Source organism: Mytilus californianus, unplaced genomic scaffold (assembly GCF_021869535.1).
Source record: "Mytilus californianus isolate M0D057914Y unplaced genomic scaffold, xbMytCali1.0.p SCAF_5, whole genome shotgun sequence".
Taxonomy (NCBI): Eukaryota; Metazoa; Mollusca; class Bivalvia; order Mytilida; family Mytilidae; genus Mytilus; species Mytilus californianus.
In genome coordinates, this window is record NW_026262701.1 from 52,599,613 (window position 1) to 52,625,985 (window position 26,373).

Consider the following 26,373-nt stretch of genomic DNA (forward strand, 5'->3'; position numbering starts at 1 on the left):
CAAATTATCGCTTTCTTAATAATTGATGTCGTTCGTACCTTAACAACGTTATTCTAGAAACACGTTTTGTGATCACGAAAATCATTTTTATTTGTGTTGATATTTGTTTATAGAGATGACCTAAGATTGATCCGTCTCTGTCTTTTTTGTGTGACTATATATACTGTATTCCTATGGTTTCTTTTTTCATATAAATATCTTCATAAAACTGTATTTTATTTTTGTTTGTTAGTTTATAGTTTCATTATTACATGAAACCGTTGGTTTACTCATTCGAATCGTTTTACATTTTGGTATGTCGGGGCCTTTCATAACTAGCTGTGTAGTTTGGGTCTGGTCATTGTTGAACTCCGTATGGCGACCTTTAATTGCTAACATCTATGCTATTTGGTCTGTGATAAATAGTGGTGTCATTGGCAATAATATCACATCTTCTTATTTTATATCAAAGATGTTTAGGCACTCTCCACTGTTTTTGTATAATATTGCTTTCTTCATGAAGATTATATCATTGAAATATTGGAATCTAGATGACAGAAATTATGAAATATTTTTTATTATTATATCAGGAAAAACTAACAATTGTGACCATCTTAGAAGCAAAAATAACACTTCCAAAAAAATAAACAAGTGTACATTCTTATTCATCATATGTATATAAAAAAATAACACATAAAATATTTTGGACATATTAAATTCAATTTATTAATATCACAATTTTAGATGTTTCTTTGCAAATTAGCAGGACTATAAAAACCTAAATATTATATCAAAATTGTATTTTTGAACCAAACTTTAGTACAATATTTTTGTCGGAAATATAACGTAAAATTAAAACGATAAAATATTTGTATGAATTGTCAAATCTTAAACCATGGAATACCTACTAGGAAAATAGATAACTCTTATATAATATACAAATTATTCGTGTTAACTTATTATAACATTTTTTTAAACATGTTAACAGCACACGAATTAATTATAAACTACTCATACACACATTGTAAAAGCTTTATTCAAGAAGGTTTAATAGGTAAAATAACCATTCGACATGCATAAAAAACTATTTAAAGAATATACATGTATAAAAACACATAAAAAGCTAAAACGCAACTTTGACATTAATGACATGATTTGACGATGATTGATTTACAAATGATAACTTTTGCGATATTTACATAAGTCAAAGAATGCCAGTTTTGGCGCTTCAAGACATATAAAATTTAAAAGACAATTTATGTTTATAATCAGGATAATCACCTTAATATAATAACAAAAACATACTTGCTACAAAATACTGGTGATATGCAAGATCCAACCTGCTGTGTATATTCAAGTCAATGTTCTTTGAAAAATAACTAGGGTTAGCAATTTTACTACACAATGCATTGTTGTATCTAAACTTGTTTTGACATATATAGAATACTTTGGTTCTTAAAGTGCATACACATATATTTTAACAGTAAGCCAGTAACTTCATCTGATCAATACATTTATTCAAAAATATGTTTTTTTGAAATCTAAATATAATTTCAAAATAAGTTCGTACCCTTCAAAACAAAACTTTTCGCCACGTTGAAAACGTTTAGGGGGTAAACATACAAACAACACAAACTTTTTTTCCACTTTCATTGTATCTAACTTTCTTGGCCATTGAAACTTATTTCTTTCTAAAAGACAAGGATGCATGAAGTTTACAAGTAATCCATCTGCTTCAATACTATCTACAAGACCTGGGTACCAGGTATTCTCAAAAGCAACAGCAATCCATACATTTTTATCTATAACATCTGTAATACTAGTGGCAGGACTGACCCATGGAAAATCAATGTCAGAATTACTTTTTTCTAGATTTCCATCATTATCTTCGTGAAGACCTGGTTGGAGCACAGCAAGAGTTATGTTGCTTTGAGTTGTCATCTTATTCCTAGGCAAATAGGTTTTTCGTGGCTTCTGTTTTTTCTGTAAAAAAGAATCATTATTTTTTTTAAATTTTGTGTTGATGGCCGATAATTCAAAGTGGTGTAAAAGCGTTGTACATTTTGTATGAAGCGCGGAAGCGCTTATTCTAAAAATGTGCGCACGGTCAACCCTTGTACAACCATATAAAATTACTAAAATAAGCATGTAATACTTATAATTACATGGTTTTGCTAGGATCATGAACACATGATTTCTATCAAGTTTTTACTTGCCCACTTTATTGTGGAAGCTCGTGTCATCATGATTACATTTCATTTTGAAGTTAAGGTTAATTTCAGAATGACGTTTATTTGCTGTTAGTTATTCAAAATAACATATTATAATGAAATATACATGAACTTGAATATAATATGTTGCACTTTATATGTCTTTTAGTTAATGATGTATCGTGAATAACTATCCTTTTTTTAACTAGATCGATACGCTATGCACGATTTTTAACGTGCAAGTTCGATTTGACCTGACTATGGATCGAACTCTCTCTCAATCTCTCTCTCAGTCATATAAATTCAGTTAGCGCTTACCTTCAATGTATTAACAAAATTCAGATTTTGCAAGAATTTTTCGTTGTCTTTGATATTTTCCTGTCGAAACAGTTCATACGGAGTAAGCTTAAAAGATATCAATAAAACTATATTAGTAAGTATGTATAAATATCAACATATGTTGTCAGAAACTTTGGTTTTTTTAATTCATATTTTCCAACCATTCGATATTTCATGCAATAGTATAATTACATTTTCATGTTAATACCAATTTGAATTCGGTCACGTTTAATTTACGTTTAGCATCGAAAGGACTGCGTTGGAATGTATCATTACCAAACCATGTAGGGTCAGACTATATACCAATGTCTCTTGTTGGTAGACTTTTATGACGTCACTTGCAGTAACTTGAGCCTTCCCGCAATTGTAAAGGGTTCGTATACTTTGCGGTATGTCGAAAGGCAAAATATTGGCACTGTCCAACAGACACTCGTTACCAGTCACAGTTTAAAATCCAAGCCCTTCATACTAGTCTTACAACTTTGCTGAAACTTCTATTGTATTTATTGTTAATTTGCTTTCATCTTGAAAAAAAAATGAAATATCCCTACAAAACGTTAAACAAGCAACAATCAATCGTTAAAGCTCGATCATACTCTCAAGGGTGACTAGGGAATAGAAACATGGCTTGGTCTTCTTCTGACCGGCAGTAAAACCCTTTCCAAAGTGGGTCGTCCGTTTGCCTATACAGGATGTATAAATACATGTACGCAGCCACCTCCGGTCAGAATGGGGATGTCAAATCCGATGTCCCATGCAGAGAGCGTACAACCCTAATAACCTTTGCAAAAACTGTTTAAGGGGACCGTAGATGATATGCTTCAAGTCAAAATGTCTGTCCATATCAAAATACCCTTATTTTCCAGTGGCTGTCCAAATTTGAAGACCTTTACCTCGAACGGTACTTATTACAGGACCTACATATTGTATCAGTTGTTAATCTGTTCTAGTCCTGAACATGCATGAAACATTTCCAACTGAAGCAACCAACAATCAATCATAAATTACAGTTCGATCGAGATAGGGCGATATGTTTACCGTTAATACACGATGATAATGAACGGTTATGCACATTTTCAAAATAATGCAAATAAAACAGAAATGTAATAGTATTGATAATATAAAATAACTAATAACGCCAATGACAAAAAGGAAATGAATTGCAATAGTATGGATTTTCTGTGTCAAAGTACTAGTGGTGTCGTCAGTTAAGTTCTCAGTGTTATCATCTATTTTAATGGCTTTTCAACTTGCTTTATTTATGAATTTATTAATTATATCTCGTTTGATTGCTTTTTTTAAAATTTAAAAGAACTGGACATGAACTTTACAATGTATATATATATATGAAGATGTGGTATGAGTGCCAATGAGACAACTCTCCATCCAAGTCACAATTTATAAAAGTAAACCATTATAGGTATATATTATTCATCTGTTGTTTTTTTTATTCAAAAGTTTTATGTCGTTGTTTAATATTTTATGTTAAATAACAAATTATTAATATTCCACTTTTTAATTGTGTACATGTATGTTAAACTTACATTAGCACTTTCATCTTCTGTCTGATCTCTATTATCATCAAAAGGAACAACACCCTCAATTTCATCTGTATCTAAAATTCAAATTTAAATTAGTCGTTTGTTCCTAAATACAAACTATACAATGCTATAGTCCTGCAATGATATAAATCACATTTAATACTGAGAAAAACGTGAATACTTTAGGAAATTTTTTTTTAAAATAGTGAAGACCTTCTTTGACCTTTTGTGGATAGTTGTCTCATTTGCAATCATACCATTTCTCTTTCTTTTTTCAAACTGTTTAACAACTGGTCGGTACACTTATTGAAATATAAAATCACACAACCGACGATACAAAATATTGAATACACTACCTGTTGAACCATCTTCAATCTGGATAATCTTCTGTAGTCCTTTGTTACTTAATTGTGTTTCCTCACTTTTGCTTTCTAAAAAATGAAACTATATATATCTTAAATGACCAAGCCTTTTGATTTGAAAATCAAAGACGCAATGTTTCATACGGCTTCATTTGAAGCGTAATTTGTTCATTCATTTTGTATGCATGCGATTGTGTTATCTAAGTGAAGCGCTATTTCGTCTATCTTCTGTATTTTTTATGAGTTACAACGTTATTTTTCAGTCGCATAGATTATGTACTTTCAATTTTTTTATTTTAGTTCCATTACCGGTATATATTTTAGTCAAAATAAGCGTAAGGGTGCCATTTCCTTCTTGGTATACCGGTACATTGAAAAAAACGCTTTCTTTAAGAAAAGAATGCAGATCGATAAAGTTTACCAGGTAACCTATGTTTAGTAGAAGCTATGAAATATTTACAAATTGATACTTTAAAATCTTATCTATATGTTATCATGTATGCAAAATATTCACTACCTTTTTGTACTAATCCTTTTTTTATTTTTCCATTAGCCTTCGTACTGCGCGATGTTTCCTTGTAGGCTAAAAAAGAAAAATTGAGTCAATTGCATAACCTACTATTCAATATATAAACAAATTTAAAAAAAAAACACTGTCAGATTGTTTTTAATTGAAAATAGAATACAACTAACTATTCAAATAAATAAGAACTATTTTTGTTTATGAAGACCATTTTGTACATTACTTTATTTGTTAAATATTTTCTTTCATTTGTACGACTATTTTTTTTCAAAAAGGTGACTGATATTGTAAATTGCTGAAGATTGTATTTCTATATGTGTTTTGTTATTTGTGTCGTTAGTCTGCAGTCTCATAGAGTACAAATACAAATTTCGGTAGTCCCGTAGAAACGTGCTCGTTTTCAGTGCTGGAGGTCGTGAGTTTGTTCATTTGGAGTACGGGGAAGAGGTTGATCAAACAAAAAATGTGAACAAATGTTTTTATCTTTTTTCCGCTAAAAATGAGGCGTTAAGGAGTAAAAAACCAACCACTAGTCAACTCGCCGAACTAGAATAATGTATTATTATAGGTTTATATGTACGTGTTCCTGTGATTATTATTCTATGAACAGACGCTTTAAAATTAAGACTCAAGTTAGTCGGTCCAGTATACAAAGCAGGTTTCATAAGTATTTCTCATTTTTTATATAGATAAGACAATTAGTGTTCCTTTTTTAATTGTTTTACACTAGTCATTGTGGGTCCTTTATAACTTGCTGTTCGATGTGAGCTCCGTGTTGAAGGTCTTACTTTGACCTATAATTGTTTACATTTTTATACATTGTGACTTAGGTGAAGAGTTGTCTCATAGGCAATCATACCGCGCTCTTATTTATATTCATATGTATATCACATGAGCATGTTTACACCATATTTAGCATGTAATATTTGCCACTGAACATACATCATACCATTGATATCATTGGCGTATAGCCTATACCTCCTTTGCATTCACTTTGAGTACGCCTGATAATTTATTAATGTAAACTTTATATATACCTTTCTGGGCGTTTGGCTTCTTCGTTCTATTACGAATGTTCTGTAATGGTGAATCGACACCTAAAATAACAAATCGAACTTTATTCATACTTTGGCTTGAAAATAAATAAGTTCAGGCATGAACATACATTTATTAGTAATTGCAGAAGCCAGCATGCAGAAATATTGAATTCCAATATAATTGATTTGAAATTCTGTTTGTAGTGTATTGACTTGTTTTATAAATTTTGAACACTCAGTTAATAACAATCCGGATAAAAAACGCACTACAAATATGACCGAATCCTTTTCTTATTAAAGAATCGTTAACAACAAACATGTTTTAAGTTATGACAAAATGGAATGTTAACTTACAGATAGTAAAAGTTTCTGAAGTTTCCAGTGATGTGCTTGCTCCCTCAAGGGCCTTCTTCTGTGTTTCGGCAAGCTGTTTACTATGCCCGGGCCCAAAATGTAACTTTGAAGGCGTTATCATTGGAACATCCTGCCTTACGTCATCCCTGGAGGGATAATAATTTTCTAATGTCTTTGCTCTCGCCAATTCCTCTTTTGTCAGCAGTGACTGTACATTTTTAAATTTGTGATACAGCGCGCCTTTTCCAATATATCTAGGACGGGATCGTCTAACCCTTGTCATTTCGTCCTTGACAAGAAACATAAACGAAACAGGCTCAAGTTCTAGCTCACGTAGCCGAGTGAGCTGTTTCGTTATTTGTTTCATAGCTTCACTCTTTATTCTTCTTTCGTTTGATACCTTTGCTTGCATCTCTTCTTCTTCAGTGAGATAACTTTTTTTCTCGCAGACCCGAGATTTTTCAACACTGCAAAAATAAAAGACTAATAATATATATTTGTCAGAACAGAAAAAAATGCTGATGTTGTTTGGTTGATAATGACAATATCTTGATCCTCTTAAAGTATAAAGCAAAGTGACAACAATAACACAAAAAAATTTATATGAACTTACATTGTTCAGCAAAATAAGATGATGCATTTTATTTATTAATCTTTTGTATTATTATAAAAGAAGCGAATAGAAGTTTATATTGTAGTTGAAACTATAATATTGACCAACATTTTAGTACTTTGTGCAACCAGGCTTATATTGTTTAATTTCTTACTATATTTTATAGAAATTATCACAAATTAGTGCTTTTATTAAGGAAAAGAAATTACTTATTTTATAGAAATAAACATGATTTATATGCATAAATATATAAAAACGAAAGTATTAACTTATATTTATCTGAACTTCATTATGCAAAATATGCACAATCATTGACAAAATTTCATCCTTGGGAATGGCATATGAATATATGGTGGAGATACACTAGTTTTTGTAAACTAATAGACCCACCCCCTTCTTAAATTCTACCAGTATATCGAAAAAAACGTAAACACAAAAATAACAATGATTTTTTTTTCTCGAAAGTTTAAAGTTTACAGAATTAAACATTTAAAAACAAACACTTTTTAATTAGATGATAGTGTGGATTGTATTAAACTCGAGTATGATAATGTGCGCTATACGGTTTTTTACCTTGAAATGTAATGTTGTACTTCATTTTAACATGTTTTAGATCCATTTGGTAAATAAAATATTGAAGTCGTGGTATCATTTCTGTCTCATTGCAGTCTGTATTCATCTTTTATTTGGATATTTATGGGACATCATTTAATAATTACTTTCTTGCATTCTTTTGCATCGTATACAAATTCTTGTAACAAACAAAACATGTCGAATACATGTTAGTCTATCCAATTAAAAATATTATTTATAAATTCTATCTGCATTCTATCTGCATTCAGCGAAATTTGAATTTCAGAACTGAAAATTCTAATTACCTAGAGTAATGGGACATTTGTTCATTTCCAATAAATTATCAAACTACGAATATACATTAAACTTAAAAAGTTTTTAAAAGACAAAAATAAAAATGTAAAAATAAATATATCATATAGTGTAAAACTGTCTTCCATACAACTATAAATCATCGTCAGAGACAACTGTATCAGTGCTCAGCACGACATCCTGGATTTCAAGTAACAGGGTCAAAAAAATGTCTTTCTTCATTTTGTCCTCATCAAGACTATCAAGTACTCTTGTATAATGAGTTTGCAGAGCTTCATCTGAAATTTCATTGATGATTTTTTTCTTAATTTTTTTGACAATCTCTGACTTTGGAATTTTGATAAGGTGACCAGCTTGTTCTTCTTCTGTAACATAAACTGGCTCACACTGATTAATGTGGGGACTTGGTTCTTGTTCCAAAACCGTGGTATTAATCCAATTCATGCGCTTAGACGTTGACGTTTCTAAAAAGTTATTTAAATCTGAATGTAATTTTTCGCCGCTCATTGAAACAAATTCATCTTTTGAGAGATCGAGATATGTTCGTAGAGACTGTCTAAATCCGTTTACAGCGTTTTCTATGCATAACTGTTTTGATGAATGCTCATTACTCTTTCTGGGACCAAGCCATGAGGAAAATTTTGCCTGAAGACTCTCTATGTAATCAAGGTTACAACAGACGGAGTACCATGTATCATCAGAAGGAATACTTCCACTGGGAATAAATTGCTTCACGGCTCTATTTTTTTCTTCCAAAAGAAAATCCATGTCTTGACCTTTTGATGGATGACCACTGACGGTAAATGATATATTGCTGTCCCATATATTTCGCACGTCATCTGGCATAAAATGATATTGAAGTGTGTCAAACAGTTCTATGTTTTGATAATGGGGATGAGATCTACCATAAAACAGTTCCTTCAGGTGGAATTTGGCACTGTGTACAAGGTCGCTGTTGTTTCTCCTGACACCCATTCTGAGGTTAATGATAGCCTGTGAAAATCTAAATACTTGGAGATGAAGGCTTTCCCACCTAGGATTGTTGGATAAAACTTCTTTGTAAAATGTTAGATACGTTTCTGGTGTAGGGCTTTCTTTAGAAAGAATCATTTTTCTAACGAATGGAAGAACCATTTCTTTCATTGCCGTTGTGTGAAAAACTAGTAAAAGTTGCCACGCGACGTGATGATCTTTACATGTTTTTGCAAATGTCTTTGCATTATCCGTTGTGAAGTTGAGTAATTCGCACATGCTCTCCAAATAAGGCGTCCAATTCAGTTCGAAGAAGGATTTAATAACATTCATCTCGTAATGTCCTAAGCCTATACGCAAATACAACCAGTCAAACTCTTTTGCAAATGAAGGAATTAAGTTTGCATGATTTATTCTGTGGTGTTCCCTATATAACTTGCGAGACATAAATGAACTTTGACAATAGCAGCATATGATACATTCGTCTAGAATTTTGTGATATAAACTATGCGGCCTTCCATCACAGCAAACGAAAGTCCAGTGACGATCTTGGCCATTATATTTCATAATTCCACTATTTATACCAATTTGACGAAATACAAGTGCTACCGAATCATTGCTGTTAGGATTTACAAAGACCGGTTTACCCATTACTAAGTCAGTTTTCTCTTTATGGTTTGTTTTGACATGTTCGAACCGGCAATGTTCATTGTTGTCCCTCTTTTCTTTTCCCAATACAATCTCTTGCGATCCTGGATGTCTTTTAACCTCGTCAATTTGTTGTTTCTTTGCTCTTGCTTGCTTTATGCCCTCCTTCTGCTTACAGTTGTCACAAATAAGTTTTCGTCGGGCATTTTCTTGTCCGCAGATTGTGCATACCAGAATTTCCTTTTCTCTTGTCTTTTTGTCAATTTCTTTGTCAATAAAATCTGTAATACAGTTTTGGTTTAGTTCTTGCTCTTCGACAACGTCTTTAATTGCTTTTGACAGGAAGAAATATAGCTGTTCATAATGTGTTTTTTCTAATTGCTCGTACTCAGGAAGCTTACTGTCTCTAATATTTTGGACTTCATTGATAAAGTACTCTTTTTCCTCACGGACTTTGACAACTTCCTCATTAATAGCACCAGACATTTCGATATGTTTTAACTTTTCGTCAAAGTGTTTTACTGAAAACCAGTTTTTAGGTTTCAGAGACTCATCGTGTTGAATTGCCCTTTGATTATCGGAATGCATGCTTGCATTGACAATTGTAGTTATGACTGAAGATACAGACTTTGAGCCAGTACCTATATTTCTTTTATACCCAATGACTTGTTCATTGTCAAAAGCAGTTATCACTGTACCAGAAGGACAACGTGGTGCAGTATCTTCAGTAGAGGAGAGCCATTTTTTCAAAGTAGTATATGTTCCACTTGGACAGCTCTTACCAAGAGAGTCAATCGCTACTCGGCTACTAGTTTGCGTATAGATGTCAAGTGAAACAAGAAAAGCAAACGGAGTGACAAGTTTTTTGTATCTTAAACTGTACATGTATTCGACTACACGACAAAACATCAGGGCGAGTTGTGTATCAAGACTTTTAACTTGTACACAGTCTTCCCCAGCTATTCCAGCAACGAAGGAGACTATAGTTCTGTTTCGTTCATTCAACCAAACATTGGGATCTAGGTTAAGCAAAGTCTCTCTAGATGCATACTGCCTTGATATTTCTTCGCTGTCTGTTTGTAAAATGTCTTTTTGTTGCTTTGCAATTAGATAAGTGACTTTTGCCTGTTCTTCTTCTGAAAGATTTGTAATGTACAGTTTCATAAACGAATTCTTCTCTGTAGCGTTCAATTTTGAATGTAGCTTTAGAATATCAAATGCAGACATACCACCATCATATTTCTTTTGGCTTTCAGAGACAGAATTTAAGTTTATATCATCTCGTTTTGAGGGCTTGTGTTGTTTTTCTACTGGTAAAACGACTGTGTCAGGTGTATCAGCGTGTGTATATTTACGGAGAGATGCTTTCGGGGTTCCTTTATATTTACGTTTTCGCCTAATAATAGGATTGCAAACTGAACACGTGTCAGAGTCATCATGTGGAAAAAATACAACCGGTTCTACACTGGTATATAAATCTTTCTTATCAATCTTTGATTGTGCATATCGAAGTAGGAGCCTTTCATGATTCCTGCATAAAGATTTCGGGTGGATACTTGTGTCGTCTAAATCAACATTGATTTTGAATAATTCAAATATTTCCATTCGAAAAGCACCTTTATCTTTTGTACTATTATGCAGATCATGAGAACCACACATTCTACACATAAAGAGTAATTTCTGTTTATGAGTGTGAATGTTTGAAAAACAACTGGCAGGATTCAAACTGAAATGACAATAACAGATATTCACTCGATGTATTAATTTGAAATTAAATGATTAACATTGTATTACTTTTCGACAAAAAAAAATAAACAAATAAAAATAAATATCAGAAATAGTCTCCATTGCATAGAGTACTAGTAACTGTAAAGATATTATTGTGTAGATATTACAATACCATGTTTGTAAGATGCCTCCCCGAAAAAAAGTAATGAAAACGTGGAATTTCATTTGAATTTAACTGAAATGCATTTCAATATTCCAGTTTATACAATCCTTACAGTTCGATTATTCAAAAATCTAGTCGAGTTTATCCAGTGTGTGCAACAATTGGCTACGATAAAAATTTCTTCGGCAGAGCCGGATCATGGGAGCAGGATACCCGGCACCCCTTATGGAGATATATTATACTAGTATATGGTTAATGCATAAACTTCAAACTGAGCCTTCTTTCGGGCCTCGGTCAACCCTTTGTTTCAAAATCCTGGTTCTGCATCTGGTAACAATGCTCATTTAACATTTGTACGACATCATAGTGCAAAGAAAACCAACTGTTTAACTATAAACAGGTGCACATATACTTTTTATAATTATTTGTACTTGTTCAAAATACATTGTCTTGTTGTATGCAAAGATGCAAACGGCCATTCTTAAATAAGCGTTAATGTAACTATTCATTTTGTGGTCTTCTTTGCCGTCAGTGTGTAAGGTAAATCCATTTAGTTTCTCAAACATCTAAGGCAACGGTTGATAATATCCAATCTTATCGTAAAGCGTCAAGGTTAAATTGACAAATTGGATGATACCAAATGTATTTGTACTCTAAACGAAACAAAAAAAAAAAGATCGGCTTACTCTGTTTTTTTTCTTGATTCTAAATTTTGATCAAATACATTTAATACGTTCCGACAACGAACATAGTTTGTATATATATGTGAAAACCCAAAGGCACTTGGGGATGGTCCCCCTTTTTTCTAAATACTGGTTGTTTTAATGTTTTTTGCTAAACAATCTGTGATATTTCAACTTATTTTCACTCAGAAGTAATATATCATTATAGTCTTAACCACGGTCAATTCTTTAATTAAAAATCATAGTCTATGAAAACAAACAATAGGCCATGCAAAATGTGTACAGAGGATGACACAAACAATATTTTTATACACTCAAAAGCCGTTTGTAAATCTCTTACAAAACAGATGACGTTGACTGGATGGACAGCCAATAATGCTCACAGATTTTTTAAGATCTCATATGGCATCAATTATTATCGGCTCAGTTTGAACGTTATTTCTTGCATTATTGAAATGACTGAATCCAGGTGCTTGACATTACTTATCTACATAAACAAGTCTGGATGGAATTCTGTTTGCATGATAATATTGTTCTGTTAACTTGTGATCTCCATTTTACGTTTTAGTTTTTGGGATATATATATATTTCATAACTTACAGACATTTTATACAACAAATCGCTTCTTATTTACTATATTAAAGTAAAACTAAACGGTTTCCCAAGACGACAGATGTTAACGATGCAAGTCGACAGACAGAAGTGTATATATTTTCGTTGTTGGCCAACACATTATAAACATTTTACATTTGAATGTAATTCTAAAAATAACTTTCTGATTTATTATTATCTTTCCTGACATTTGCACAAGTTGTAAATATAATAGAATGTGTTACGTTAAATCGTATAACTTCCTTAGTAAAATGTAGATACATCTTGTAATCAAGTTTAAGTTTACTCAATAACCCTTGTAGGAACACATCTGTGTTTGTTGTTGAATTTATCAGAAGTCACCTACTGAGATCAAGTAATTCGCTAATCCTTATTATTTAATAATTTGTATAAATTGCTCTGAGATAAATTGTTAGTGATGTATGAAGTAATTTAGATTAGAATCACACAAAATAAGAAATGATTTCAGAAAAAAAATGGTATAAATCTTTTACCTGCCAAAAAAAAAATATATGTATCACCACACCTTTACACACAATGTTCATACTTGGTTCTAATTTTATGAATTGGTAAGAGTAAACATCTTTGGGAAAAGAAAAAAAACGGTATATGAATAAATTGAAATGTATGCAGAGGAAACAGTAATTAGACAGCAGCCAAACAAGACAAATAAAGTAATATTAAATATTGTTAAACGCAAAGTTTCACACCTTAAAGATATTCTAAAAAGATTCAAAGAGAAGTCAAAGAGAAAAAAAATTATCTTAATATATAAGAGTTTTTAAGGGTGTTGAAATAAATACAACACAAATATGAAAACTGAGACAACTGTCCAGAGATATAAAAAATTGTCAATTTCATGTACGTGAAACGCAAAATGTAAAAGAGATAATATAACTCAATGATCTTGGAATTGCGTCGTTTGGTATAATATTAATCCATTACATCACAGATTTTAATTTGGGATCAACTATACTAGTATATTTGTTTTGAATTGAAATAATCTAAAAATTAAGGAAAACAAAATTCCTGGGCAGTACCCATTACAGAGATACCTTTGATATTGCATTTACGTTGAACCATATGTTGTGTTAATTTTTGCTTTACATTAAAAGATGTTTACCTATCTATATGTATTTATGTTCATATTTGTGTAAAATAAGTTTATTTATACCAATCTATGAAAGTTGCATTCCTTCAAATGTTCTTTATAATTATAAACATATATATATAGTTTATTTGATACTAGGTGGATGTCAGTGACAAGTATTACATGCGTACTTACGATGAGAGCATGTTAATATAAAAAAGTATAAAGTTAATATAAAAAAGCATAAAGTGATAAGACGATAAACTCATGTTGGTAGGACCATACATGTACATATTCGACCAAGTAAATGTAGGCTGACTCGTTTACGTGCTACAAATTATCAGTCTCATTTGGACACATGATTATGACACCGAGCCAACAATTCTTTGCCTTCCTAACATAAGGGGGGAAATTAGCTAAATCAATGATTATTTTAGATTTTATAATATTGCAGTGAGGGTTAACTCTTAACATACCAACTGTAAACTATTTTTGTATAGGCTGTATATCTCAAATAAACACGCAAAAATAAATATCCATTAGAGTATGAAGCTAAGCCAGTGGAGTTTCAAATATGATATGCAACAACAATTTCTTATTTTTTATTTAAGTTAATGGTTCTAATTTAAAAAAGACATTATCTGTGAACGAACGGTTATATCAAACACATCGATTAGACCAATAGTTGATGAGGTATATTCAAGATCAACACAATCTATTATTGAATAGATGAATAATCAGTTTTTGTAAATCTTTTTTTTTCCTCTTATATTTATATGTTTTAAATTATTATTTTTTTTATCTTTTCGATAAAAGAAGACAAATTGAATCTGCATTGTTTTTAACATTTATGATCTTAAAATAGATATTTTTTTTAAGTATGATTGTGTCTTCAAAATAATTATAATAATTATTGTAAACGAAGTAATCAAACAATAACGTCCAGTTTTTATACGCCCGTCAAAATTTTGACGGAACGTATTATGGGATACAAATGTCCTGCGTCCGTCTGACCGTCTATCCGGCGTAAACATGTCGCACCGTAACTTGAGAACAACTTATCCAAATTTCATGAAACTTAATATAGTTGTTTCTTACGATGGTCAAACGATCTGTAAACTTTTGGTGAAAATAAGATTAAAACTTTTTGAGTTACGGGACTTTGTATCAAAAACAGGGGTGTGTATTTTCACATGTCGCGCCGTATCTCAAAAACGATTTATGATTATTGCTTTAAACTTTACACTCTTCTTAGTTGTATTAATCTAAAAATCTGTACACTTTTTGGTGATGATTCAAAATTTTATTATAGAGTTATTGAGTTTTTTGTAAAACAAGGGGGGTTTTTACATGTCGCTCCGTATCTCAAAAACGATTTATGATTATTGCTTAAAACTCTACACACTTCTTAGTTATATTAATCTAAAGATCTGTATACTTTTTGGTGATGATTCAAACTTTTATTTTAGAGTTATTGAGTTTTTTGTTAAAAAAGGGGGATTTTCACTTGTCGAGCCGTATCTCAGAAACTATTTATGATTATTGCATAAAACTTCAACACAAGACGACGGGCTTATCATGCGCTCGTGGCGCAGCTGTTTATTCTTTGTTTATATACATATATATATATATATATACATGTATATAATATCTTCACTACTAAAGGAAGAGACCGATTTCATTGAGCCGCAACTTCTCTGAAACCATGCAAAGTCGGAAATATTTTTGATATGACGTATAAATGTAGTGTTTTGTACATCCTAAAATTGTCATTGAAACAGTATTTTTTCCACAGAAAAGGATCAGAAAACGCCAGTTTTTTAGAAAATATCCAAATGCGTTATCAAACTGTGTTTTAGCGCATACTCAGTCCACGTACATGTACTGCCCGTGAAATCTATAATACTAAAATAACGAAATCCCATTTGTTAGCCGTCATGATGTAAATACGACGAATCAAATAATTACTATAGGACAATGGCGTTGATTAAGAATTACACCATTCCAAGGACTTTTGTTTTTCACATAATTAATATTACCAATAATTAACAAGTTCCGGGTCGAGTAGATGTCCTCTTCTTCTCTTAGTAAATTCCTCCGTTGTAGGAGCACCTTTGTCACTCGGGAATTGGAAGACCTTTCTTAATTGTATTACAACTGTCACGGGCGTGTTCTAGTATATATGTAATGCATATTGTGAAAAAGTAAGGACAATTCGCTTTTAATGTAGGTATTTTTATCATACACGGCAAATGTATCCCCATGATACCCAAAAACTCATTACTGTAGTGCTAGAGTATTGTGGCTATCATGTATATATAATTGTCGAAATCCGGATATGGTGTACAAATTTTTGCACCTCATGTTTGCGGTATACCATCTTTTCCGCAAGTTTATTGTTTTCTGTTTGGCATTAAATTAATAAGATCCATTTTTACATCTGGTGATCTGTTTATTTGGCAATCGTCATGGCAGTCAGCAGGGTTTAAGAACATCCGTTGTTCGACCTGCTAGTCAAATGCGTTTTGTTAAAATATACTTTTTCACTTTTTTTGGTCTTTTGGAAATTGTTGTTTGTGCTGTATTTAGACAACTCTACCAAGAAATTTGTTTTGCATGCACACGTATAAAAATTACGGTTTTTATCCAACGCAATCATAGGTTTGAACGTTGTTTTCAATTTGGACTTGTATATATAACGCAATCATAGGTTTGAACGTTGTTTTCATGATTGCGTTGGATAAAAACTGCAATTTTATACGTGTGCATGCAAAACAAATTTCTTGGAAGAGGGGTCTTCAGCACAAACAACATTTTCCAAAAGACCAAATGAGTGAAAAGGTATATTTTAACAAAACGCTTTTAAAATTACCAGCGTATTGATTATTGATAATTTGTATAGCACTCAAGATTGTTATTACAGTTTGACTACCACACGTCAAGATAAGTTTCATTTTACATCTTACTGATGAAGGATATTAGTTATCCGAAATATCTAAAATTTGTTCATGAATTAATTATTTTTTGGTGATGTTGTACCCTTTTAGACTTGTTATATATTATATTTGTAGTGTACTGTATCATAATTTTATGACCCATCGCCCCGTAAGACTTATCGTTGGCTATTATTCAGTCATTTTATATATATATATATATATTATATAAATTACTTCAATCTTCTTTAGGTATGTCTGGGGAATAGCAAAATGATCACTTTTCCGGAGCGTGAAATATACAAATAAGCAGCCACGTCCGGTAAGAATAAAGACGTTAAAACCAATACCTAAAGTTCTGTCCCTATCCAATAGAATTTCATTTTTCCTTGGTATTCCAAATTCAACTTACGTTTTCCCGCTCGACAGCCTACTGCAGGACATGCCTATTGTAATTATTATTTACGTGTTCTCGTCGTGAACATTCATGCAATATTTGCCACTGGACGTTAAGCAATCAACAACCAATCAGTCACTTCATTTAACTTAAAAGTTTATAAATGTTTAACAAACTCTTCAATTCGAGAAATACAACCTCATTTATTTTAAATTCATATAAAAAGGAATTTTGTTCCGTTCTGAATATTTGCAACTGAGCGATTAGCAAAGAATAATGAATAAATAAAATTAATGTCTAGCGCATTAAAAGTCATATTTTTGAAATTGATTATGCACCCTTTCAACCAGTGTTGATAAAATTTCACTTCAGATGTAAAACACATGGTCTCATGAATTAGATAAATGAACTTGCTTGCATTAAAATTGTCAGATGAAGTAAATTTATGATCAATTAGTTTATCACAGTGGGGCCAATAACTGTCAATGGAAATATCATCGGGATGAACAAATGCGCCCAATTGTTAAATGAATCTAACTGTATAGTCTAGAAAATTGACCAATTCTAAGTATACGTATTCATCGCCTTTAAAACAGTTAAGAATACAAGTGTTTGATGAATAACTATCCCTTTTTTGCCCGCACTCATGTGCACGATTCGTCTGTGTGTATTGGGGAAGGAAAGGCATTAACAACAAGTCATATCAAACTAATGTTTTTCATAAACTACTATTATTTGCATTTAGTGCATGTTTATTGATTTACCTTGACACTTCAGTCAAATATTCATCTTCATTGCCAGGTTGAATATCTTGATCTTCAGTCACTGGTCTGCCTCCTTCTTCGTTATTGCTATGTATCTGCAAGTCAATGGTGCCTTCAGTAACACTGGGAATACTTTCCTGTGAAATCATTTTAAAAATGAAGCAAGATGCACAATAATATGACACTTCAGTGAAGCCTAAGAAATATGCGAAACTAATAAGAAAGTATGCCCTTTTTATAATACTTTGAACACGCTTAGTACATGTAAACTACTTGGTATCTCTATTGGTCAATATTTTGGTACGCAAATTCTTGTGGGTGGTAGTACTAAAATATAGCTTCAGGAAAGAGATTAACCATATTTGTAGATCAGTCAACAGTATTTCGGTTATGTTTCATGCTTATGATTGCATGCTGAAAGGACATATGTTTCCGGGATAGGAGTGGTCGGGAAATCTACACCTCTGCATTGAAACTGTGACCCAGATTTCATTGAAGTTAATATAGATTGCTGTTAAAAAAAACTTTGATTTACTCTCACATTATATGTTCAAACACTTTTTATGTATATTAAAAAAAATCTAGATAAAAGTTTAATTTATATCGTTTATAAAAAAAAACTATATTTGAAATATTCCTTTTCAATAAGTTCATAATAAATAATCAACAATTAAGACGCCAAATTGAAATTGATAAATTCTTTTTTCAGAAGTTTGGAGGATGCATGACATTTCCTTTCTATTCAAGTCATGTATAATTCGTTTACATGTCGACTTTTAAATATGATCCTACTATAAAGTTATACATAAGAACCTCCTGTTCTCAACACACTTCCTCTTGGCATAAAAATTATGCGAATCTCTAATATAACAAAATATCGACATGAACCAAACGTGATGTGGTGTACGCGTCAATGGGAGAGCAACCCAACAATAAATAAAAACCAGAAAAGCATCCAATCATATTCAATTGAAAGTCTAAGTGTCGGACTAATGACGAAGTAAGTCTATTAGGGTATCGAAAAAAAATGGAGAAACTGAATATTTTAGTGTTCGACCGTTTGGTGTAGGACCAATTTTGGGTTGAACTAAATAAAATTGAGAATGGAAATGGGGAATGTGTCAAAGAGACAACAACCTAACCATAGAGCAGACAACAGCCGACGGCCACCAATGGGTCTTCAATGGGTTGGACGTTTAACGGATAAAACGGATGCTGAACGGACGTGAAACGGACATGAACGGAAGGATAACAGATATGTACCGAATGTGAAACGGATAAATGCCAATTGAAAATTTCGCGTCAGAAACGCCAATTATTGGTATGTCAGATTTCTTGAGAGTCATGAATGATTATTAAATGTATTTCTCAGTATATAGATGTCGGAATATCTGGCCTTCCACATGCATACGCATTGTTGAATATCGTTAAGAGACCTCTAGATGTTTATTATGGAACACATGTGTTTTTCAGTTAATATCTTATACAATTTCCCTCCCCAAAATATGTGTTACATATTGATAATCGTTTCATTTCAAAGATAAAAATTACCAAATGTTTGTAGACAGAAAAAATCAAATATTTTCTACCAAGACAAGGTGAATATTTAGAAAGATTACTTTCCGATTCAGTCGCCGGTATTGCTTGCTTTCCGATACGCTTAACGCTAACTGTAAATTTTTTGTTGTCGAAGAAGGAAGAGACACGAGATGAGGATGGATGAAACTTCAATTTAGTAGTATGTAGTGTTCTCACATGTATCACCCGGAATAATCTAGATAAAAATGAAATGCGGGTCATTACAAAAGAGTTGGACCGGGTTGGAAACCGTACCCCAAACGAAACGCTGCAAAAGATTTAATACAAGAATACATTTCTTTTGTATGAAACTTAAAACATTTTAAATTAGGCCAGTTTTCTAGTCACCAATTGACTTCCCTTTCATTATCAGCTTCATTCTGTAAAACGACTGCTTTCTAAACTCAGGAAACGACAACTTTCAAATTAAAAAATTTCCTAATCATCGGATCACTTGCAGACTATTGAATGTGTTTGTTTTTCATCTCTCTTGCGACGAGTAAAGCGAGACGCCGGGATTGCTTTTCCGGCTGCGGAGACGAATTCAACAATTGTTAAGTTTTCAGCTTTAGTTAGTTTGATAAAAGTTCTTGTAAAAGCTTAAGCCCCGGTCACACCTTACCGGATAGCGCGAACGGACGCTGAACAGATAACTTTTTTTTCAATCCGTTCATGTCCGTTAGACGTCCGTTCGTATCCGTTAGACGTCCGTACATATCCGTTTCATGTCCGTTAAGCGTCCGTTTCACCCGTTGACGTCCGTTCTGTCCGTTGGAAAATTTTGAGATAGTTCAAAACTTTGAACGGACGTTCAACGGATGAATTGTCCGTTAAACGTCCGGTAGGCGTCCGTCTTGTACGGTACTCGTCCCTTCTGTGTCCGTTTTATATCCGTGACTTGTCCGTTATACATCCGTTGGACGTCCGTTAGACCAATTCACCAACGGACTCCTACCGGACGTTTAACGGATAAAACGGATGCTGAACGGACGTGAAACGGACATGAACGGAAGGATAACAGATATGTACCGAATGTGAAACGGATAAATGCCTATTGGAAATTTCGCGTCAGAAACGCCAATTATTGGTATGTCAGATTTTTTGAGGGTCATGAATGATTATTAATCATGATGAATTTTATAGTAAGAGCACGTTTTCACTATCAAGCAGCTCTTATGCAGGCCAGACTGAACTTAAATGATGCAAATATATACCTTCTAGCTGTCCAATGGACATGACAAAAGAGATGGTGGATAAGATCAAGGCTTAGTCCTGAAAGACGACGCAGTTTTGATCTATATGACCAACTCATGACCGAACTTAGGCATGATGATCGGCAGTCATATGTACACTTTCTTCGAATGCCCTAAAAGGTGTCCGACGAAATATTGCAGAGGGTCGCTCTTCGCATAGCAAAGCCGAAGCCATTTTACAGAAATCCTCTAGAACCAGGACTTAAGTTAGCAATTACATTTAGAAAATTTGCTTCTGTAGCAAAATATCGTAACTGCAGTACTGTTGGAGAGTTCCGCATAACACCATATCCGTTTTCATACTAGAGGAACTTAACATTAACAATTTTTAAAGTATCAACTTCAACTTTAAAAGAATGAATTACTACGTTGCTTTAACATTTTTCGAATCAGAGTAGCGCTATATTTGCACACATAGCATGTAAAACAAAACGTTTTACAAAAACAAATAAATTCAACTAAACAAGTGCACTAAGGTGTACCTCGCCTTTAAAATAATCGGATAAATTGTTCTATTTGTTTGGTACGTGTGACCTTGAACTTTGTCCTACTGACCTCACTTTCGCAAAAGCAAATGTTATAATAAACGGTTGACTCATACTAGTATTTCATGTCCATCTGACACGCTCCTGTCATCGCTAGGGACAACAGTGCGCAAAACATTTTTACATGTAGGGTTCAATCAGTTGTTTGCATGTATATTAGCCAAGGAATCACCGCTTACCATGTTGATCCGTTTTATCCGGTACGCTTCCGTTAGGTGTTTGTTTTATACGGTACTCGTCCGTTGGATGTACGTTCGACATCCGTTCTGTCCGCTATGTTTCCGTTTCTCGTACGTTACATGTCTTGTGTGTGTCCGTTAGGCATTCGTTACGCGTCCGTTTTATTTGGACAGTACACCAACGGATTCCCAACGGACAAAAGTTTTGTCAACGGGAAAACTTTTTTTTCATCCGTTCGGCGTCTGTTCGAGCTATCTGGTAAGGTGTGACCACAGCTTATTGATATTTAAAACAAAGTTGCATTGCTGTCAGAACATATCAGTTTGGTGACTATTTCGAGTCCCTGTCCCCTAGGTCATAGTCCAGTGACTTTGAATAAATAAGCAATTTTTAATCTTAAGTTTTCTGCGTATGTTAGTTTACTAAGAACTACTTGTGATAGATTAATGATATTTTGTGTGAACTAACATTAATTTCAGACTGTACATACTAGATGGATGATTATTTCATGAATTTCCCATTAGATAATGGTCCATCGACTAAATTAATAAACTATGTTGCTGTGCATCATATTGTCTCTTTCTGAATTGTATGCCGACAGGCGAAACATGTCTCTGTGTCAACCGTTTATGATGTTAATAAATTGATTCCGCACATCACAGCGGAGGTCGCAAGTCGAATTGACACCTTACCTGGTTCTACAACTGGTCAAATCTACACTTGGTATTCCCGTTGATCCAATAAATGTATATGTCGACACACAACTGTGCCAGAAAATCTAAACGATAAAACTTACGATGCATAAAAATATAACAAGATATCGATATGAATCAAAAGAGGTCTTGTTACACGTCAATGGGATCTTCATTCCAATATAACTATAGATGTGTATCTGAAAATATGCTTATCAAAAATAACTACATCCGCAAAAGGTTAAAGGTTTGATAACACCGGTACCAAAGAATTGTTATCTGATCAATGCTCCGAAAAAAAAATGTATTGGTTCAATTTTTACTTAAATTCACTTAAATTTACTCTAAGTTTGTAGCTTATTTCCAAATAGAGCACATATTAATTAACGCCAGAGGTCGACAAAAAACTTCATTTTGACAGATTTTGTTTCTGCCAAATTTAGCAAAAATATATACTTAGTTTATGAAATGTTTAAATGTTGTATCAAAGTGCCTTTTACAGCAACGTGTAGCGCTGCATAGCTTTTTTATATTTTCAGACTTGACCGGGTTAACAACTTTTAGATCAAAAGCCTCAATGACGCGAAAGATGACTATATATGTATTGCTATGTGTTTGTTTATTCCCCATTGGCTAGAGGTATAGGGAGTGCTGAGATCTCACAAAACATGTTTCAAACCGCCAAACGTTGCACATGAGTAACGGAAAGCTTCGTAAGAAATAAATTCGTTATCTTTGTGTTATCAGGGGTGTATAGAATTTTACTGCGGTGTTCCTTTACTCATTTTTAAACCGGGATGTAAAATTGAAAAATGATAATGAAGATTTTTGTTCCTAATTTTAGCAAATTTTATTTATCCCCGGGTGTACAAGGGTGGGGTGTTATTTACACTCGTGTAATTTACCAATCAGATTTAAGGATTTTTCTACATAAGAAACAAGAAAAGATACATACGAGAACGTATATAATACTAGTCAGTTCTACAATATACCTACGTGTATGCAATATATGTATAAAAGGCGTTCAAAAACACGAGCCCAACGTACGATACTAAAGAATATATAGTATCAAAGAATACTGTCCTTTTTGTACGTCTTTTTATACAAATGAAGAGGGTTGGTTCCTCCCTATCCGATACAACATATGATTTCGTTCTGCAGATAAAAAAACGAATTTAAACTATCAAATTTTAAACCATTGAAAATTTTCTATTGCAACCGTGTAACTCTGACGATGTTTGTTTTCTAGTATTAGATTGATTATGCCATACAATATTGTTTTAGTACATATTTTGTTGTGAGTGACCGAATGACAAAAATTTTGAAAAAATGTTTCTGATTTACAAATGTATTTGTATTTTTGAAAAGCATTAAAACAAGATATTATGGTCAAATCTCGTTCATTGTCGTTTTAATGCAGAATGGGAAATCTTGTGACAAAAACTAATCGAAATACTAAGGATTTTCTTCCACAGGAAAACATGTCTTAAGCCTTGCATTTGGAATTTTGTATCCTCAATTCTATTCATCTTCGAACTCATTTTGCCATTTTAACTGTTTTGATTCGAACGTCACTGATTAGTCTTATGGAGACAAAATGAGCGGTGATTGACATTTTTATAATCGTGTCACTTAGTATTTATGATGATATTTTGTATCCCCTTCTACACACTCTAAAACGGAACTCTTCAATTGTAAGAACATTTCCCCGCTATAACAGATTAGTTCATTAAAAAAAATATGGACACAAACAAATCGACTGGAAGACAGTAAACATTACATGTAATACATTATTCTGACTCCGATCCGACTAGTGTTTGCTTCTACTCCTAAATAACACGCACTCAACTAAGACGCATCAAATAACACTGTTCATGACAAGTCTTTGGTTGGACTTGGCTGTCCTGTCAATTTGAGATTGTGAGTTCAAGCCCCCCATGAGGCATTTGCGATTGACTCTTATCTTAATTGACTAGAATAGCCAGTTTTCTTGCAGAAGGTCGGTTGTTCTCTCCGGGTACGCCGGCCTCCTGCACCAATAAAAATAGCCAATAGTGATGAATAAGGCGTTAATCACCAACAATGTATCAATCAATCACAGAGTTGCAAAAGTGCTCTTTGGTGTCTTAATCTGTAGATTTCAGAGTATGGCTAAAATAAGATTTGAGGAAGATGAATTATGTGTAATAAGAAAACAACACTATAACCAAAAGGCAAAAAAAAAAAAAACAAACACACACACACAAGCCAAAAACCATCTATAGCAAACGGTTTTCAATATATAGTCTATACCATATGTCAAGCTCTATACAATTGGGAAATAGTTGTTTCTTGTCATTCACTTCTACAAACCAATAGGCGTTTATATGAAACTGTAATAAAATTGTAGCATATTTCTAATTTTGATATTCATGGAAGCTCTTCAAAATCTTTCATACCATTCATCTTGGTGTTTTTCTAAATCTAGTTTCGTTATCAACTGTAGTTGAGGTACTTATTATTACGACCAAACAAATTGAAAAGTGCATTGTTCTTCATTACATTTGTTCAAGTCTAAAATTCAGCTAGAGGAAATATATTTGTATGTGACTACAAAGAAAAGAGGCTTGATGGGGTTAACAGAATACAGAATGATGGGCAAAAAATAGAGAATATATGGCAAACAAATAGTGGATAAAAGGCAAAAACATAACGGGTAGAGGTAAATATGTCAAAAGAAAAGTGAATAATGGTGTACTGATGTGTATATATATATATATGTATTCAGAAGAGAGAATATGGACAAAACAAAAATATAAAGACATACAGCCCACCACACACATACACACACAAATTATAACATTTTAATAGATGAATGAATTCAATTTTTTTTTATCTCTATTTAACCACATACCGCATGTTCTGTGCCGTACCCATAAGAACATGCGATCGAGACTGAAAGCATTAGAAGACACACACAAAAAAATGTTTGAGTGGACTAAAATGCATATTTTCAGATCTTTTCTATGAGTTAGGCTTATTTAGTGACCAACGGTAAAGGTAATTATCCCGCTTCCTCTAGAATCATTATTTTTCTGATTATTACAATTTCGCCATTCTATAAACTAGTATTCATTTTTGTTTTGTTTCAATAAACCTCTTTTTCTCGTATGTGTCGGACAGGATTTTTCGCTTGAACTCTATTTCGTCTAGTTACTCGATTTCTCACTTGAACTATTACTCGAACACTAACTCGAACTCGAAGTATAAATTAAACTTGAACTTGAACCCCAATTCGAATTCAGACTTCAACTCAACTTAGAGTTGAACTGATACTCCATTTTTAGCTTGTTTTTTGACCACACTCTAAATTTACAATAACAACATAAAGAATTGTAATTCTCATATAGTATAGCTAAGTAACTTTCCTGCATGTAGTGTCTGTTCTTTTATTGTATGTGTTATCAATCTGCTGATAGACATTTAGATATACCAAATATTACTAGTTTATACTCGCCACAAGTATTGTTAATATCTCAACTTTGGAACCTCTTTTGGTTTACAATAAAATTTTGATTGTTTCCGTTTAATATTTATTCACAACTTTATAGATAGAGGACTTATGTCGAACGATTGGTTTACTCAGTTAAAGTTACCAGAATGAACAACATTTATTTCAATGGTGATCCACTAACAAAAATGATAGTAATCATACATTACAGTCAGAGTACAACCAAATAGTCTTGGTCAGTTTTTCAAACTTCATTAAATTATTCTACCTCGGTATTCCACAAGTTGTTCAACTGGGTTCAGATTACGCTAAAAAATTAAAAATTATACATCAAGGATTGACTTGGTATTTGATCTGAGATCACTTTGTGGTAGGAAAACCCCGTTACAAAGTGTTGACATGTGAAAGGTGTCTGATTTATCGCGATAAACTGTTAACTTCAATATTCCCACACTATAAGTAATCGGTACTATAACTGAATACAAGTTGGTTTTTTTCATTGTAAATAATGCAATCGCTTTTGATTAGTGAATCGTAAGAAGTATATAACATTTACATTATTTGTTGTTTATTATTGAATTTCCTTAAGGATGTTCGCTCCTCTTGTTTTTGATTTTTTTGTCAGATATTCGGAATCCTCTGGTTTTATCCATGTTTTTCCATAAAGAAATTTTGTCCACTAACCCCTACTTTTCTTTTCATAATTTTATAACATATAGTTTAAAAAACATCTTTAAAAATCTTATAAAATCCTTGTTATTTTTTCAATGTTTTTGAAAGAAAAAAGGTGCCAATGTTAAAT

The 26,373-nt window shown here is 32.7% G+C and overlaps 1 protein-coding gene and 2 long non-coding RNA genes across 6 annotated transcripts in view; 1 reads left to right on the forward strand and 2 right to left on the reverse strand.

The window, feature by feature from the left end:
• The window catches only part of LOC127702506 (uncharacterized), a 78,742-nt gene that overhangs the window by 30,786 nt on the left and 21,583 nt on the right, over window positions 1–26,373 (forward strand). The gene's annotated exons all lie outside the window — the stretch shown is intronic.
• LOC127702503 (uncharacterized) lies at window positions 551–5,023 on the reverse strand. Its single transcript, XR_007982454.1, has 5 exons — window positions 4,949–5,023; window positions 4,426–4,500; window positions 4,073–4,143; window positions 2,508–2,594; window positions 551–1,962 (listed from the first exon to the last, which is right to left on the reverse strand). It is a non-coding gene; the product is annotated as an uncharacterized LOC127702503 (long non-coding RNA).
• Window positions 5,907–25,349, reverse strand: LOC127702488 (uncharacterized). Of its 4 annotated transcripts, none has more exons than XR_007982445.1 (4): window positions 22,082–25,349; window positions 17,834–17,970; window positions 6,346–11,189; window positions 5,992–6,051 (listed from the first exon to the last, which is right to left on the reverse strand). XR_007982445.1 is itself a non-coding variant. In XM_052206701.1 (3 exons), exons 1-3 carry the CDS (start codon window positions 17,980–17,982, stop codon window positions 5,927–5,929), a joined length of 741 nt encoding a protein of 246 aa, XP_052062661.1. In that variant the 5' UTR covers window positions 17,983–18,417; the 3' UTR covers window positions 5,907–5,926. The 4 variants fall into 4 exon arrangements, 1 of the variants encoding a protein (XP_052062661.1); XR_007982444.1 differs by lacking the exon at window positions 22,082–25,349 and having other exon boundaries at window positions 6,346–6,812; window positions 7,532–11,189; window positions 17,834–18,418; XM_052206701.1 differs by lacking the exon at window positions 22,082–25,349 and having other exon boundaries at window positions 5,907–6,051; window positions 6,346–6,812; window positions 17,834–18,417.

Coding starts and splice junctions, on each gene's coding strand:
- LOC127702488 (XM_052206701.1), bottom strand. CDS start 17,982: ATGATTTCACAGGAAAGTATTCCCAGTGTTACTGAAGGCACCATTGAC. Junction 6,813..17,833: donor TATTTGACTGAAGTGTCAAG/GTAAATCAATAA, acceptor TTATTTTTGCAG/TGTTGAAAAATCTCGGGTCT. Junction 6,052..6,345: donor TTCAGAAACTTTTACTATCT/GTAAGTTAACAT, acceptor TTGTTATTTTAG/GTGTCGATTCACCATTACAG.